The sequence below is a fragment of the Molossus molossus genome, unplaced genomic scaffold (genome assembly GCF_014108415.1).
Source record: "Molossus molossus isolate mMolMol1 unplaced genomic scaffold, mMolMol1.p scaffold_m16_p_18, whole genome shotgun sequence".
NCBI classification, from domain to species: domain Eukaryota; kingdom Metazoa; phylum Chordata; class Mammalia; order Chiroptera; family Molossidae; genus Molossus; species Molossus molossus.
This window is the reverse complement of record NW_023425353.1, coordinates 59,364,558-59,379,800: the sequence shown is the minus strand read 5'-3', so window position 1 is coordinate 59,379,800 and position 15,243 is coordinate 59,364,558. Positions and strand designations below refer to the sequence as shown.

The 15,243-nt window shown below is 52.3% G+C and overlaps 1 protein-coding gene across 6 annotated transcripts in view; it reads right to left on the bottom strand.

Annotated features, from left to right (window-relative positions):
- Positions 1–15,243, bottom strand: part of TRAK1 (trafficking kinesin protein 1) — a 103,693-nt gene that overhangs the window by 24,901 nt on the left and 63,549 nt on the right. For all 6 annotated transcript variants that reach the window (XM_036266408.1, XM_036266409.1, XM_036266405.1 and 3 more), the window contains 7 exons: positions 14,985–15,061; positions 6,915–7,031; positions 4,461–4,561; positions 3,559–3,667; positions 1,868–1,946; positions 737–867; positions 62–136 (listed from right to left, as the gene is read on the bottom strand). In XM_036266408.1, coding sequence (XP_036122301.1) covers positions 62–136; positions 737–867; positions 1,868–1,946; positions 3,559–3,667; positions 4,461–4,561; positions 6,915–7,031; positions 14,985–15,035 — 663 coding nt within the window. In that variant the 5' untranslated portion in view covers positions 15,036–15,061. The remainder of the gene's footprint in view (positions 1–61; positions 137–736; positions 868–1,867; positions 1,947–3,558; positions 3,668–4,460; positions 4,562–6,914; positions 7,032–14,984; positions 15,062–15,243) is intronic.

The following is a 15,243-nucleotide window of genomic DNA, read 5'->3' as shown; positions in this document are numbered from 1 at the left end:
AGAGGCTGATGCCCCCTAATTGGCATCAGGGGCCCCGGTGAAATGAGGGGGAGCCACTTACCTCGGCAGTGAGCTGCCGCTGGGCATCCTTGGCGGCCCCCAGGTGCTGGACGAGTTCTTCATTCTCCACTGCGCACTGAAACGGGCACAGGGCGGTCAGCGTCTCTCTCAGGACACTTAGCAAAGTCTAACTCTCCCTTCTAATGACCTGACCCGTTAGGATCCCACGACACTGCTGCAAGGACGTTTATCTTACACTGGAGGGAATTTCTGTCTTTTATGGAATTTTGAAGGCAGTCTTTCTACACCCATATTCATTCTGTGCCCCACCCACCCCACCCCAGTCAGCTGCTCTCCAGAAGCACTTCACCTCAAGCTTCTGCAAAGGCCAAATAGGGAAAACCAAACTGTCTTCTGGCTGCTTCACCTAAAGGGGGCGCTGTTCTGCTGCAGAACAGACCAGGTGCGGGTGTAAAAACAAATACTAGACTAGATGACTCATAAGTTAATTTCCCAAACTCCTTATCTACAGCACCTTTCATAGTGAATTCCATTACTTTGAAGATACTCTTAGGAGAAAAGTGGTGATAAATAGCAAATTACTGAATCCACTAAGCTCCTTCTCCAAAGGGCAGCCTCTCCTAAGATAGGAAACCAAAGGGCACTGCCTTGTGGGGTGGAGGCCCTTCTCGGCGTCAGCACGACCCCTGTGTCGGCCAGGGAAACGGGGCCTTACAGCTTTGGCCTTCTTCTGCAGGTCAACGATCTGGGACAGCAGGTGCGTGATCTCCTCCTGCTGGCGGGCAGCGTCTTCGGTCTTCTTGGCCAGCTCCTCGGAGATACTGGCAATCTGCACGTTGGCGTCCCCTTGGGCCGAGAAACAACAATCACTCTTCGAATCGGAAAACCCCACAGGCAGACCAAGAGAAAAGGATTTCTTTGTGGCTTGTACACGGAAAAGCACCTCTACTAGGAGATGGGGATGGGTCGGGGAGATGGGGAGCAGGAGGACATATGAAGAAGGAACTTTGCTCTATGGTGAAGCAAAGCAGAGTGGCTTCCTCTGGCTCCCTCTGGCCCGAGGAGGAACCTGGCCCGGCTGTGGCCTCCAGGCTCAGTGTGAGGGCCCAAGCCCACTGACCAAGGCTGCCTGCCCAGAGATCAGGCTGGCCTCGGGAGCGAGCCAGGAGGTGCCACACCCACACAACGGTGCGCCTGGCCAAAACCCACTTTCCCACCGGAACGAACCCGCGTCATTACTAGCACTTCCTGCTGACCCTGCTCTAGAAGGGAAGTACTGCCCTGCACAGAACGACCCCCTGGGTGCTCTCCACCGACATTCGGAGCCATACTCGTTTTACTAGATTTCAACAGGGGGTGTGTTTCATTTACTTAGTGTTTTGCTGAAACTCAAAATAGTCTGTTTACCGCTTTGTCTAATCTTAACTTGTAAATCTGTAGTGGGGGGAGGGGCAGGTGGTGACAAGAACTCTTTGCCTCAAGTTTCACAAATCAAATGACTAGAAAGCGGTTTTTCCACCTTCAACGCAGAACTAACTCTGAAGCTACGCCTAACTAAGCCATTAAAGGACCCCAATTGGCCAGTAGAAAGCCAAATCAAAATTAAATGCCCAGTTCAGCGAGAAATTGAGACAACGTATGGCTGGCAACCAACCCTAATTTCTCACAAATCGGGGCGAGGGGGTCCATACCAGACTGGGAGACGTCGCGTTTGAAGGAAAATGCTAGAGCCCTGGTGGCCGGGAGACTGCACCTCGTCAGGGGACGCGAATCTGTCTGTTCTCACGATGGCAGGCACAGGACATAAGAAGAGGGCTTAGGAGTGGGGTGAGGGCCAGGGACATACTCAGCTCCTTCACGCAGTCATTGACCAGCTGCTGCTCCTTCTCCTCATAGGTGATGGTCTCCGTCTTCAGCTGGCAGGCCTGTGGACAAGGCCCAGGTCAGAGGCCCGTATTCACACCTGGACTGCTGGGGTAGGCCAGGCTGGGGCATGGAGCAAGGGCTCCCCTGGGTCTGGAAAGTCACCCACTGCACCCTCAAATACAGAAAGTTAATCTGAATCTCAGAGTCTCAAAGCTGGAAAATGTACCACTAGAGGGCGCCACACAAAGCCACGCGCTTTACTAAAACTGCAAAGAGCCGTCTCGTGTCCAGTCTGTCTGTCTATTCATTTGTATCTGTCCCGGCTCACAGCCTAAACCTGTTTGCGGCGAACAGTGCCCAGGACACAGCTCTGTCTATGGTGGATATTCTAAGGATAACCACACGAGAATGGCTAACATGTTCTTCCATGATGTGCCAGGCACTGTCCTATGTGGTTCTGAGTTGGCGTTAAAACGACTGCTTTCAGCTGAGAAAAAAAAAAACAAACAAAGCAGGCTATGAAAGAATTAAAATTCAGAGAGCCACGAGCTATTCCAGGACTTGGCATTGCTTGCTCCCTGCTAAAAAAGTGGGAGGGTAGAGGTCTGAAGGTCCCCGTTAGACAGACGGTGTCTCTGAGCCCTCAGATCCTGGCCCCAGAGAGACACGACCCTCCTGAAAGCCGAGGCGGTGTAGCCAGACTCTGGCAGGGATTCCCTGGTAGCTTTAGGTGAAGACTCCGAGAGGGACCTTCGCTGCGTGCCCCGGACTGAGCGCTTCCCTGGGGCAGACTGGGAGGGCAGCACCCGACTCAGAATGGGGAGCATTGGGCTGTGGTCTTGGCCCAGCCACTGGCTGGCACAGTTCAGACAACCCCTCAGTGAACGAGGGAGTGGGAGAGGTGAAGTCCAGGACAGCATGACCCTTTCCTCGTGCCTACGAGTGTCCTGTTCAGCCCAGATGTGAGGTTCTCTCCATGGTGTGGGCAAGTTTAAAGGGACAGGTGGTGTGTTCTCCTGGAGGGGCTCAGGGGAGCGCTGGGCCACCCTGGTGGAAACCAGCCCTCACTGGGCCAACTACGGCCTGATAAACAGGGCTGCACCCAGCAGCCTGCGTCATAGTCTTCCCACTAGAAATGAGACTCAAAGTCACCAGCTTGCAGCCTGGTTGTGAAAATTTTAAAAAATGACGCAGGCAAAATGCCTAGCACAGAGACTCGCCAATCAGAGATACTCAAAAGCACGAGTTCCCAAGCTGCCTCTGTTCAGCCTTGTTAACTGTCTAAGAAAGGTGTCTCCAAGTTCTCGGGCACTATTTCCTCGGATACTGTTTCCTGTCACCCGCGGTGACATGAACATGAGGCCTTCGCACTAGGCCTCCGAGTCGTGTCCGTCAGAGCCGAGAACACCTTGGAAAGACCCCACTGCGGGAGCTTTTGCCTAACTGTGAAGGGGGATGGGTTGCCACCTGTGCCTGTCCACGCGCTGCAGCTCCCCGTGGGTCTGGCCCAGCCCCGGGAGGCAACGCCCAGCATGCAGATGAGCCAAGGTCCAGGTGTTCTTCCACACTGTGGCCTTTGAGAATGCACGGTAACCATGGCTGTTCTCACCAGACGAGGTGAGCAGGGCCACCACCCCTCCAGAGGGGACAAGAGCGGACTGTGGACATCACCTCGGACCGAAGTACAACGTTCTCCTCTTCGAGGTCCTTCAGCTTCTTCTGAAGAGAATCCAGATGGAAGTAATTCTGGACCGAGGAGGATGACTCGTTCCTCTTCAACCTGGGGGGATGGTACGATCGATCGCTTTCTAGGGACACACGTTCCTCCCACCACCAGGGAGGCCCGGAAACACGCAGCCGTGACCGGGACCCTCAGGCTGCTCCCACACCCCCAGAACAATGGCAATCTGCCAACACACAGGCTCGCTCCCACTTCAGACTCACACCCCAACCCTTTCCCACAATCTGCAGTGGCCACATGGCTGAGAATCCGGGGGAATCAGCTCTGTTCGAAGCCCACACGTTCCGGAATGCCTGGGACTTTAACATTGATAATGCGCCGCTCTGTGCCAACGACCGTTTAAATAGCTGTATTACCTCACGTAATGTTCATAACCCTGTGAGCTAAGTGCAGATAAGCGCAGATAAGGCGACAAGCACAGAGAGGTTAAGTAACTTAGCCAAGGGCACCCAGCTAGGAAGCCACGGAGTCGAGAACGGAACTCAGGCCACCAGCTCTCGTGCTGCTAACACGAGGCTCTGCTCCCAGAGGCCCCACCACAGCACCCCGGGTGCCAGGACTCTGCCTTCTCTAACAGCAGAGCCCACCCTGTCACCCACTGACACGCCAGGCCAAATCAGTCTCAACCGACATGAACAAGAGGACCCAGGAGAGGAAAACGGAAACTCCACGCCCCACTAACACGGTGAAGTCAGTCTGCGCGAGGCACACGGAGGTGCCTGGTCTGGAGGCCGGGAGCGGCTGCCCTGCCCTGCTGGAGAAGGCGCCCCGGCCAGGCAACGCCAGGGCACGGACGGCCACCAGGGCATGGACACGCCCTCTGGGGACTTACGGGGTTGAGCACGTGGACTCGGGCTCGCTCTCCTCCGCGGCGCTGGTGTAGAATTGGAGCAGCTCGTCCTTCATGGACAGCTCATGCCGGAGCTGAGACACCTGCACCGACAGACCAGGGCCCGTCATTCGCACCCAAACACAACGATGTCCCCACGCGTCCCCACTTACTGCTCAGTGACAGCATTTTTTAAATTCCGGCTTCAAAGTGAAGGCCTATAACTGAGTTTGTGCTGTTCAAAGGAAACGAACAGTGGCGTTTCATCCCATTTCAGAAATATACGAAGAATTACTTTTTTAGCCCAAATCTCTCTGCCAACATTTATAATTTTTACTTTGGTACAGAGGAGAGGTGAGAGGGGTCTAGAAGGCTCTAGAATGATGCTTGCGGCACAAGATGGCACATGGGCTTTGCAAGCAGCTGGGAAAATGCCCAGAGACATGGGTCATCTTCCCAAATGGAAGATGAGGCCATTAGCTTCTGGTAAAACCAAATGCCACCCGGAACCAGGGCTCTGGGGATGCCAGCTCTGGGTGGGCAGCTATTAGCAGCTTGTCAACCCTCGTTCTCACACTTCGCAAACCTCACAGTCCCACCCTGTGCTGCTGCTGCACCCCCACAGGGCTCCGGGCCATGCCTGGCCACCAGTGCTCTGTACCCAGTGATCACCAGGAAGGAATTTCAAATACGGGACGAAAAGTAGCAACTAGCACAAACGGGCCATGCCAACTACTACTAGGTCAGTTTTGCAAGAGCCACAATTCCGTTTTAATTCTTTCTTGTTTCTAATTTGATTTGGGGGGCAGGGGGAGGTCTGTGGTCTATTGCAACTTTCCAAACACACTGAATCTAGTCCGACACCACGGGGAAGCTGATTCTTTGTGCACACGGGCTCTAGCGTCCACGCTCAGACTGACACTGTACTGATGTGACGGGGGGAACATATAGCTTTCAAAGTCAAAGCTTTCCCAAGGGACAAAAGGCATTTCCAAACCGAAGCGTAGGATGCCCTTCGTGTGAGGCGAGGAAGCCACACGCAAGGGCGTGACATGGAGAAGTGGCATGTGAGGGACAGCGAGCGACCACTCACTGGGTCCTGGGTGGCACGTCCCTCTGCTCGGAGGGGGCTGAGAAGGGGCCGGGCTGACTGGCATGCTTCCGTTATCCAGAGCAGGGGCATTCAGGCCATGATGGGGGGCAGGGAAAGCAGGGGTCAACTTATTTATCTGAGAACATGAGCACACACTGTCATCTTTTAAAGAAAGCCCAGGGAGAAAGCTTTTCCGATAGAGCGGCAACTCTGTTTCATCATCTTAAACTGTTCTTAAACCCAGACGTCCAGAGCTGGGAATAACTCTGAAGAGGAAAAAGTGTGACTACATCTTAGGGACATGAATAAGGGCCTCCCCTCCCACTAAGACAGAAGATACGGGAAAAGAAATGAGAAGGAGAAAACCCAATGAAAGTCCTCACAATTAAAATTCAGTTTGTAACAAACAAACAAACAAACTCATAGACACAGACAACGGAATGGTGGTCACCAGAGGGGGGGGGGATGGAGAGGGCAAAGGGGGTCAAATACAGAATGACAGAAGGAAAAGGGACTTCGGGTGGTGAGCACACAGATGACGTATTGTAAAGTTGTACATCGGATATTTATATAATGTTATTAACCAATGTTGCCCCCAAGAAATTTAATGAAAATCAATCAATCACTGTAAAAGAACGGGATGATGGATAGAACTTTCAAAGTGGAGTCTGGCTCTAAGCCCCCATCCTTGTTGGGCCAACCCCGTCAGATGTCACAGAGCCTTCCCCCTCCTGTCCGCCCCCCAGCACTTCCAGAAAACCCGTGTTGCCATCTCCAAAACCTCGGCCCCTTAGGGTAAGCCTACGACTTTCATGCCCGCCCCTCACCACTGATACCCAACAGCCAAGATTTGTGTCATGAAGACAATGGGGATTCTATCAGGAAAACAACAGGTTACTTTTTTATTTACAAACACAACGTTGCACGATGCCTGGGCAGTGGCTGCCTCCCTCTGCAGCGTGGGCTGGCCCCTCCTGATAGGGCTCCTTCTTCGGCCTGCCCACTCCACTCAGGAACCCTTCTCGTCCTATCGCCTGCCTGCACTGTGGCCAAGCCCTGAGCCTCTCTCTCGGCCACGTGACAATCTGGACTCTTGGAGGGAAGGGGTGGTGGCTACCCGGCCTGCCACGGGACTGGGCGCTGTGCACCTGCCAACACAGTGGGGTCTGTGGCACCCTGGGCGATCCCGTCCCCACTGTGGGTAGGAGACTGAACAGGAGCTGCAGGAACGCAGCATCCTATGTCCCGGTGGCCACTCCAGGACAGGCAGCTCTGGGCTCGGGCTTGGGCGAGCCCCCGAGAGGGCCTTTCCGAATGGCACCGTTACATCAACCTCCACCACGCCTGCGGCCCCCGCTCCTCACCTCCTCCCTGATGTGCTCCACCTGCTCCTCCAGCAGCTCATTCCTCTCGGTGAGGGTCTTGTTCTTCTTCAACAACGACTGGCCAATCCGAGCAGCCAATTCCAGATCCCGCTCTTTCTGTGAGGCAGAGGGAGAGCAGAGATTCAAAACAATGCTCAGGCTTCCTGAAGGAGCCAGTGGCGGAAAATCAGGGCTTTGAGGAATAACAGAGGGATTAATAACTCACCACCCATTCACCAGCACGCGATACCCGTTCAAAGAGGTGCGCACTCGGCCCACGTACGTGCGGGAGCTACGCAGACCTCAAGCGATGAAAGGAAACCTTAACATCTGATGAAAACAGTCTCTGTTCCAACAGGAAAAACCTGCTTCCAAGGACAACTGTTGGGTATTGGTGCAGCCTTCTGATAACCAGTCTCTCCGGGACACCTGAGGGCTGGGCTACTGTGTGACCAGGCACTGGTGCATGGAAACACCCAGTGACCATTTGCTGGGTGAATGAATGGACCCAGAAATTCCAAAGTGCTCCCACGATAAAGCCGAGAGCCATGTGGGGAGGAGAGGCAGCCTCTTCAGTACAATTAAACTGGCACTGACCAACCTCCTCACATTTGCCTCATACGAAACAAAAATGTCTCAGGTTATTCTGAAATACAAAAACATATTTCTTTTACTTAATGGGAGGCTATTTAGGCTTTATTAAAAAACAGAAACAAAAAAACTGGCTGGTGTGGCTCAGTGGTTGAGCATCAACCCATGCACCAAGAGGTCGCTGGTTCAATTCCCGGTCAGGGCACATGCCCAGGTTGTGCGCTTGGTCCCCAGTGGGGGGCAGGCAGGAGGCGGCCAGTTGACGTTCTCTCTCATTGATGTTTCTATCTCCCTCTCCCTTCCTCTCTCTCTAAAATCAATAAAGAAAAATTATTTTATTTTTATTTAACTTTTAATCCTCACCCGAGGATATTTTCTATTTATCATCAGATAGAGTGGGAGGGAGGGAGAGGAACAGAGAACCGCCGACGTGAGCGGGACATCGACTGGGTGCCTCCCAAACAACCCAACCAGGCTGGGGACAAACGGCAACCAAGGTACGTGCCCTTGACTGGAACTGAACCCGTGACTCATTTGGTTTTAACCGCGGAGCCAAACCGGCCAGGGCAGTAAAGAAAAATTATTCTTAAAAATACATTCAAAATGGAGAGAGAATGCATGAAATTGCCCTACTTCAGAGTCAAAGGCGTGTAACAGACGCAGAACTTTCTGTCAGTTCAGCTGATGGCATCGCTCGGGGCAGAGCAGGGCACCGAGGAAAATCCTGCGTGGCACATACAGTCAGCTGCCTTTATGGGGGGAAGCTGTCCCCGGACGGTAGGAACAGTGGGGTGGCCGCTGTCGCCAACGCAGACTTCCTGGCCCCGCTGGAGGGGCTGCTTGCCACTGTTAGACCCAACCTGCTCAGGGTTAGTGGGGGCTGGCAAGGGGAGGGGAACTCGGGAAACAAAATTATTTTGGAAGCCTATGCCAATTATTCTGTTCACCTGGTATAAAAAGCAGATGAGCCCTGGCCAGTTTGGCTCAGCGGTGCAGAGAGACCCGGGTTCGGTTCCCGCTAAGGGCGTACCTCGGTTGCAGTTTGTCCCCGGCCCTGGTTGGTCGTGCGGGTGGCAACCACTCGATGTGTCCCTTCACGTCGATGTTTCTCTCTCTCTTCCTCTCTCTCCCTCGGGTGAGGATAACAAAATAAATAAATAAATAGATAGATAAATAAATAAATAAATAAATAAAAAGCAGATGAACGGGAACATTAAGTTGTTAAGAAAAATAACCTAAATGGACCCACTTTAAAACGAAGCTGGAGCTGCTGTCCCAGAACAACGGCCTTGCACGTCTGATGCCCCCACCCCCAAAGTGATCGAGCAGGGCACCAAAACCTCCCACCTGCGCCTACGGCGACCTGCGTCCCAAAGAACTGGCCACAAGGGTAACAAGAAAGCACACACTGTGACTACTGGGCTGATAACTGCCCGACCGGAAATGAACAACATGCTTTAGAAGAAAGAGCACTCTCCGTTGGCGTCTCTGCACCAACAGAAATGCCATCCCTCTGCTGGAGGAACTGTCCCCATTTCTCACACACATCTCGGCCTCGGCCTCCCCATCGGCACTCTCCTCGGGTTCCCGCCGGAAGCAGTGCTTCCCGGATAGCTGCTCTTTCTTTTTTAAAAATCCCCAATAAATGCCTGCTGCCTCTCATTTTGAAACAGCCTTTGATTTCTAGGTTACTGTGGTTGAGATCAGAAACACCCGGGAGGAGCTGTGGCCTCTGGTGGACTATTACCTGCATGACCCTGGCCAGTGTCCCCTGCTCAGAGGGGCAGGTACCTTCTAGATTCGTTTTCCCCAAAGACAGGTAATAACCCTGCAGCAGGCTGAGAACCATTTTAGCAGTGACAACTGACATTTCGGTTTAAATGCAATTCAGCAGCACAGAACTGAAATACCAAAGTGCCCTCCACGTAATAAGGGTACAAGTTCACATTTAAAAATTTGCTTGTCATACATTAACTTCTGTGAGTACTGGGTCACAACCTAAGATGTGTCCTACAGGGGTACTGGTCCAAAGCTTCCTGCTCCAGGTGAACTGTTCTAGTCTGAAACTGCGAGTTCGGGTTCTGATGGAACATGTCTGGGCCTGGCTGGCTGTCAGGGGGAGGAGGGTGGAGGGGCAGACTAGCTGAGATACCCTTGAAAAACATCTTCTAGCTTAATGATTCACTGACTTGTACAATAAAAAAAAAAACACCATCAGCAGCTTTTATTTCAAACTTCTTTTTTTTTTTAAATATGTTTTTATTGATTTTTTTAGAGAGAGAGGAAGGGGAAGAGAGATAGAAACATCAATGTGAGAGAGAAGCATCATTAGCTGCCTCCTGCACGCCCCCTACTGGGGATTAAACCTAAAACCCAGGCATGTGCCCTGACCGGGAATCAAACTGGGATCTCTCAGTCCATGGACGACGCTCAATACACTGAGCCACACTGGCTGAGCTATCTCTAACTTGTCACACATCCACTGAACTATTCTGTGCAGCATGCCTGCCTTCTGCTCATCACAGGTTTCTGCTGGATCGCTCGAGGTCAGGGTATAATTTGGGAAGACTAGATTTGACAGGAATTTGGCCCTCCCCGCCCTAGGTTTCAACAGTCTAAAACCTGTCACTGCCATCTCCACTGTCCCAGAAGCCGGTTGGTGTCACGTCAAGTGAGCCATAAATACCTCCAGCTCATTCCCACAATGTGTGCCTCCCCAGCACGCCCCGCCGCGGAACCAAGGGGCCCGCTGAATCTGCCCACTCCACCAAGATGCTCATCTCGTGTGGTCATCCATGCCAGCTACCAAGGAGGGTCCTGCTCAGTGGCCCCTGACCACTCCTCAGACTCGACAGTCGTGCCTGTTTGGCGCCTGGAGGGAAGGACCCAGAGGAGCAATGTGAGGGAACGTGCACACCTACCTGTCCAGGGGCTGTCGTCCAGTGGTTTCAGCCAGCTAACACTCATCCGAAACGGGGACAGCAAAGTCCATTTCCCTTTGGAAGTGTGGTCTCCGCCAAGCTCACTCAAGTCTACTCAATTTCCCTACTAGGGCAGGTTCTGAGACTGAGAACCGAACAGGTGCTTAATGCCCCTCGGCTCCCTGCCTCCCTGTTCTGCGTCTCCATCCTGTACCCGGAGACGTGCCTCTGTAGTGTGTAGATTGTTGTGAGCTAAAGGCAACTCCTGCCGGTCCCTTAACCACCTAGAAGAACTTACGTTAGGGGCATTGCCCACAGTGAGATTAGGAGAGATCATCTCTGTTGACCTAACGTGCAGGACAGACTTCTATTTACTAAGCACCTGCTCTCATCATCCTGCAAGGACCCTCCGAAGCCCCCAAGGTGCATGACCTTATTCCTAGCTCAGGACGTCCTCTCCGCCCACGTTCCTTTTCTGTCTCTAATCTGCTCCTGCGCCTGGGGGGGCTCAGGCTCTCTCGTGAATGCAGGGTTCCCGTACATATGTCTGGATTCAATGTGGTTGTTTTCTCTCGATAATCTGTCTCAAGTCTACTCGATTATTAGGCCAGCCAGAAGACCTTGCAGGGGGGAGGGAGTCTGTCCCCCACCCACACCTCCAAGCTGTCGAGTCCAACAGACACAGACGTTTGCTGAGCCTCAGCCGCATTTTGCACTCAGATTCCAAGGCAAACAAAATCAAGCTGAGTGATAAGACCGGCTGGGAAAGGCTGTGCTAGAGCGGGGGAGGGGGTGGGGGGATGCTGAAGGGTGCCCAGGGCTGAGAGGCTGCAGCCCAAGGGGAACAGAAACTGGAAGGGGAAGAACAGCACGTGGGTGGGGCTCAACCACCATGCCCCGCCCGCCCTCCCCATTACCCCCAGATTGACCCTCCCTGCCTTACTGACCCCAGCTCTCACCTCCTCTACACCAAAAACCTAATCTTTATAGGATCATAAAGAAAACTCTCTGCCAGAGGGGGGGGAAGGGCAAGGCATTATAGTAAACATATTTATGAATGAAATGAAAAAGAACACATAAGTTATCAAAGTGTTTCTTGTTTTCCTTTACTAAGGGGTCAGGCCGGCTGGGTTTCTCCTGGAGAATTACAACGAAAAAACCACTTCTTGCGACCAGCCAACAGCTGGTAAACGTTTACTTCTGGATACAGGAGAACTGCTAGGAAATGACCCCTGGATTCAACTTCAGAGAGAATAAAAGGCCACAAATAATTTAGGCCCTGGCCAGTATGCTCAGTGGTTAGAGCGTCGTCCTGCAGACCAAAGTTTGATTCCGGTCAAGGCACGTACCTCAGTTGCGTTTGATCCCCCGCCCTGGTTAGGGTCGTGCAGGAGGCAACCAACTGGTGTGTCTCGTTCACATCAATGTTTCTCTCTCTCCCCCCCTCCCTCCCACTCTATCTGAAAGTCAATGGAAAAATACCCTCAGGTGAGGATTAAAATAAATGAATGAATGAATGATTTAGGTCCCTGGAAATAAGCTGTGAGGAACGGGTTCTCTTACTCCCTCTTCACAGATAGGCTTTGTATAAAAAGACTAGGATTTGTGCTTCAGCCCCTTTAACCAATGAGCGGAACCCCTGGAGCTGGAGAGCAGCCTGCCTCCCACGCTTAGCAGCTTACTCATCTCATTCACCAATTTCAGGATAAAAATGGTGACTAAGGGTCCTCGGAATAACCCTCTCTGTAGCCAGGGAGGACGAAGCTCTGTCCAGGGGTAAATTCCGAACCGAAGCAAGCCAGGGCAAGCTGCCAAGTCGCTTCCCGCAAACCCAGAGGCAAACTGTCCACACTGGCCGCTGGCCGTGCTTTGGCACCCTGTGCACACCCCAGCACCCCACCTGCATGTGGCAGGCATGCCAACCAAACCAAATGACCCCGATGGGGGAGAGGGCATCACAGCCAAGAAAAGCACAGTACCACGGGCACATGCCTGGGGCAGTTAGCCGGTCACCAGGAAACTCCCCTCTTCCCAGGAAAGGCAGTGACAGGGCACATACCACCCACACCCACACCCAGGATGAGCCACTAAAAACAAAACCAAGATTTGAAAAGAAACAAAACAAAACAAAACCAAGGTGGCACAACATGGAGCCACCTAAAAAACGGCCCCGCAAGTATTCTTTGCAGTAGCTCAATTATTTTAAAAGACAATAGCATATTCCGTATACACTGACACACGTTTAAGGAATTAGCTGGGAGAAGCGAGCTATTTTTAGCCAGCATCTGCAGAGGGGGCGGAGTCCCAGGCCCCTGGGGAGGAGCTCCTGGCTGGTCGCAGCGAGCCCCCGTTGCCCGTGGACCTATCACCCAGCGCTGCCATCTCAAACTCCGCAAGAGCCGAGAATGCAGGCAGCGGACCCTCACAGAGGCAGCATCCCGTAAAAATCATTACCCACCCCTGGTTCCAGTGACAATCACCTAACCATAGTCCCCCAAAATAAATACACAGGGCAATGAATATGACAGCCAAAGCAACCGAGTCACGGCACTGCAGTTAGGGACCTGGGCTGGAAAGCCACATGCCATGCTGGGCATCCTCTGCACGCTCCGACGCAGGTCCTGTCTCTGCAGACGGGGGAAGCGGTGGCACCTACTCCTGAGAGCTCCCGCAGCATTAATGGGGTGGCACACGGGCAACACACAGCTCTCAGTCAAACGTCACCTTCAGTGACCAAGCTCGGGGCTCGGAGGGGACTCAGAGGGGACACTGGCTACCTGGGCCCTGGTGATGGTTCCCCCAGGAGCCCTCAGCACAGCACTCAAAGCCAGGAAACGACAGAGGTGACCAACTGGTGCACAGGGTCAAGAGTGGGAGAGCAGGGGCAGGTCCTGGGGCCAAGTAAGAGGACGTTTCAGAGTGTGATCGGTGCGCGGCCCTCCAGGCTGAGGTCTCAGCTGTGCCGCACTGCGGGGTCTACGTGGCAGCAAAGGGGCCAGGTGATTACAGGGGGCTTGAGGCAGCAGTAGCTGCAGGGAGAGCTGAGCAGAGAGACTAAAACCTCACTGCTGAGGATCCAGGAGCTGGAGTGGTGGCCTTGGAATAGAAGTTTGAACACGGGACCCCTCAGAAAAAGACTTGACGACTCACTGGGAATGGGGTGAGGGGCGGGGGCTGGAAACACCACAGATGGAGAGAGCAGTGGCATTCTCGGGGGAAACGGACACAGCAGGGAGGTGTCCATAATAAACCATTTTTAAAAGTCGATGCTGGTGCCAAGCTAGCCTCCCACGTGGCTAATGCCAGCCACCAAGATGGCTGCGACTAGAGCGCCATCAGAAGGCCTGTGCCCTACACTGCCCCAGCGACACCCGTCACAGCCCAAACACCTAACAACATCACTTATTTGAGGCTGAGAAGTTTGTAACTTCTCTGACATGCAGGTGGTCAAGCAGGTCTCAGCTCCTGCCCCCACTCAACTCACCTGGGCCTGTTAATGATGGCCTTTAGGGGGGGGAGGGGAGGGGGCTGCAGGGCAGGTGAGCCCTCAGGACCTCAGAGCGAACCAACCTCATACCCTCAGAGCAGGTGTATGAGAACGCTGGATGTGCAGAAGGGAAAACCCCAGGAAAGAGAGGCAAAAAAGATGGGGTAAAAAGATGTCCCCCAAAACTGGGTCTCACTCCTCCTGTGTGGTCCTATATTTCAACCCTGTCCTATTAGTGGCTGAAAATAACAACAACGATTTCTGGGTCTCCCACATCCTCTGTTCTTTTCCTGGAGAAGGGCTAAGGACTGGTCACATGGCCCCAAGTCATTCAATTCTAGAGCAGAGACAAGGGTCTAGAAGTGCATTTAAGGACTGATCTGGGGGGCGGGGTAGGGAAGATCATGTTTAAAGATGGGCACTTATTCAACTTTCTAAAACCTACTGTGTTCTGGCCTGTTCCAGGCAGGGGGATATAGAAATTACACTCATCTGTTTCTAGAGGCTTCCTTCACAGTGCTGTAATTCTCAAATGCCAACAGAGTGCCAAGAAGCAGCTGACAAAACCTTGGTCTCTAACATACCAGCAGCTCATCTGATCCTAAGCAAGTGTCCTAAGGTTTTCCTGCCATGCTTATTTTGGTTATTTCCATGCTGACACTGCATAATAATACCCCCTTAGCCTGGTGTAAGTGAAAAAGAACACATTGCAAAGACATGGGTCATGATCTATTTTTCTGCTATTTTTGGATACACTTAAAATATAGTGTTAGAATATATTTTAAGGGTTTTAAAAAGTCTTAAACTGGGCATTCTGGCAGGTATTTCTGTGTTACCCAATTATGTATCATTAATACCTTCCTTGTAAAACCTAAACTACCATGTACAAAGTTACATGGTAACAAAGACCTGCACAGTTATCAGTACAAAACACAAAGCCACTAAGTTATACCCTGTTAGGGTCCAATTTCGGAGATTCTTCACTGATATAGACAATGATGTACGCTTTAATGAATATAAATTATAATCAGCCAATTATAGCAACCCTTTCCCATTCCCCGAAACACTTACCTCCTCAAGAAGCCGAGTGACAGCATCAATGTCATTATATGTCTTAGTCATCTGGCCAACTCTTTCAGCACATAAAACTGCAAGAAATAAGAAATTCAATGACAATGAATCCTACAAGAAATAACCAGTGTTGGCAAGGCTGTAGAGAAAGGGAACCCTGGTACACGGCTGGTGGAAATGTAAATTGGTACAGCTACTGTGGGAAATAGTATGCAGGTTTCTCAAAAAATTAAGACTATAGCTACCCACATGACTTAGC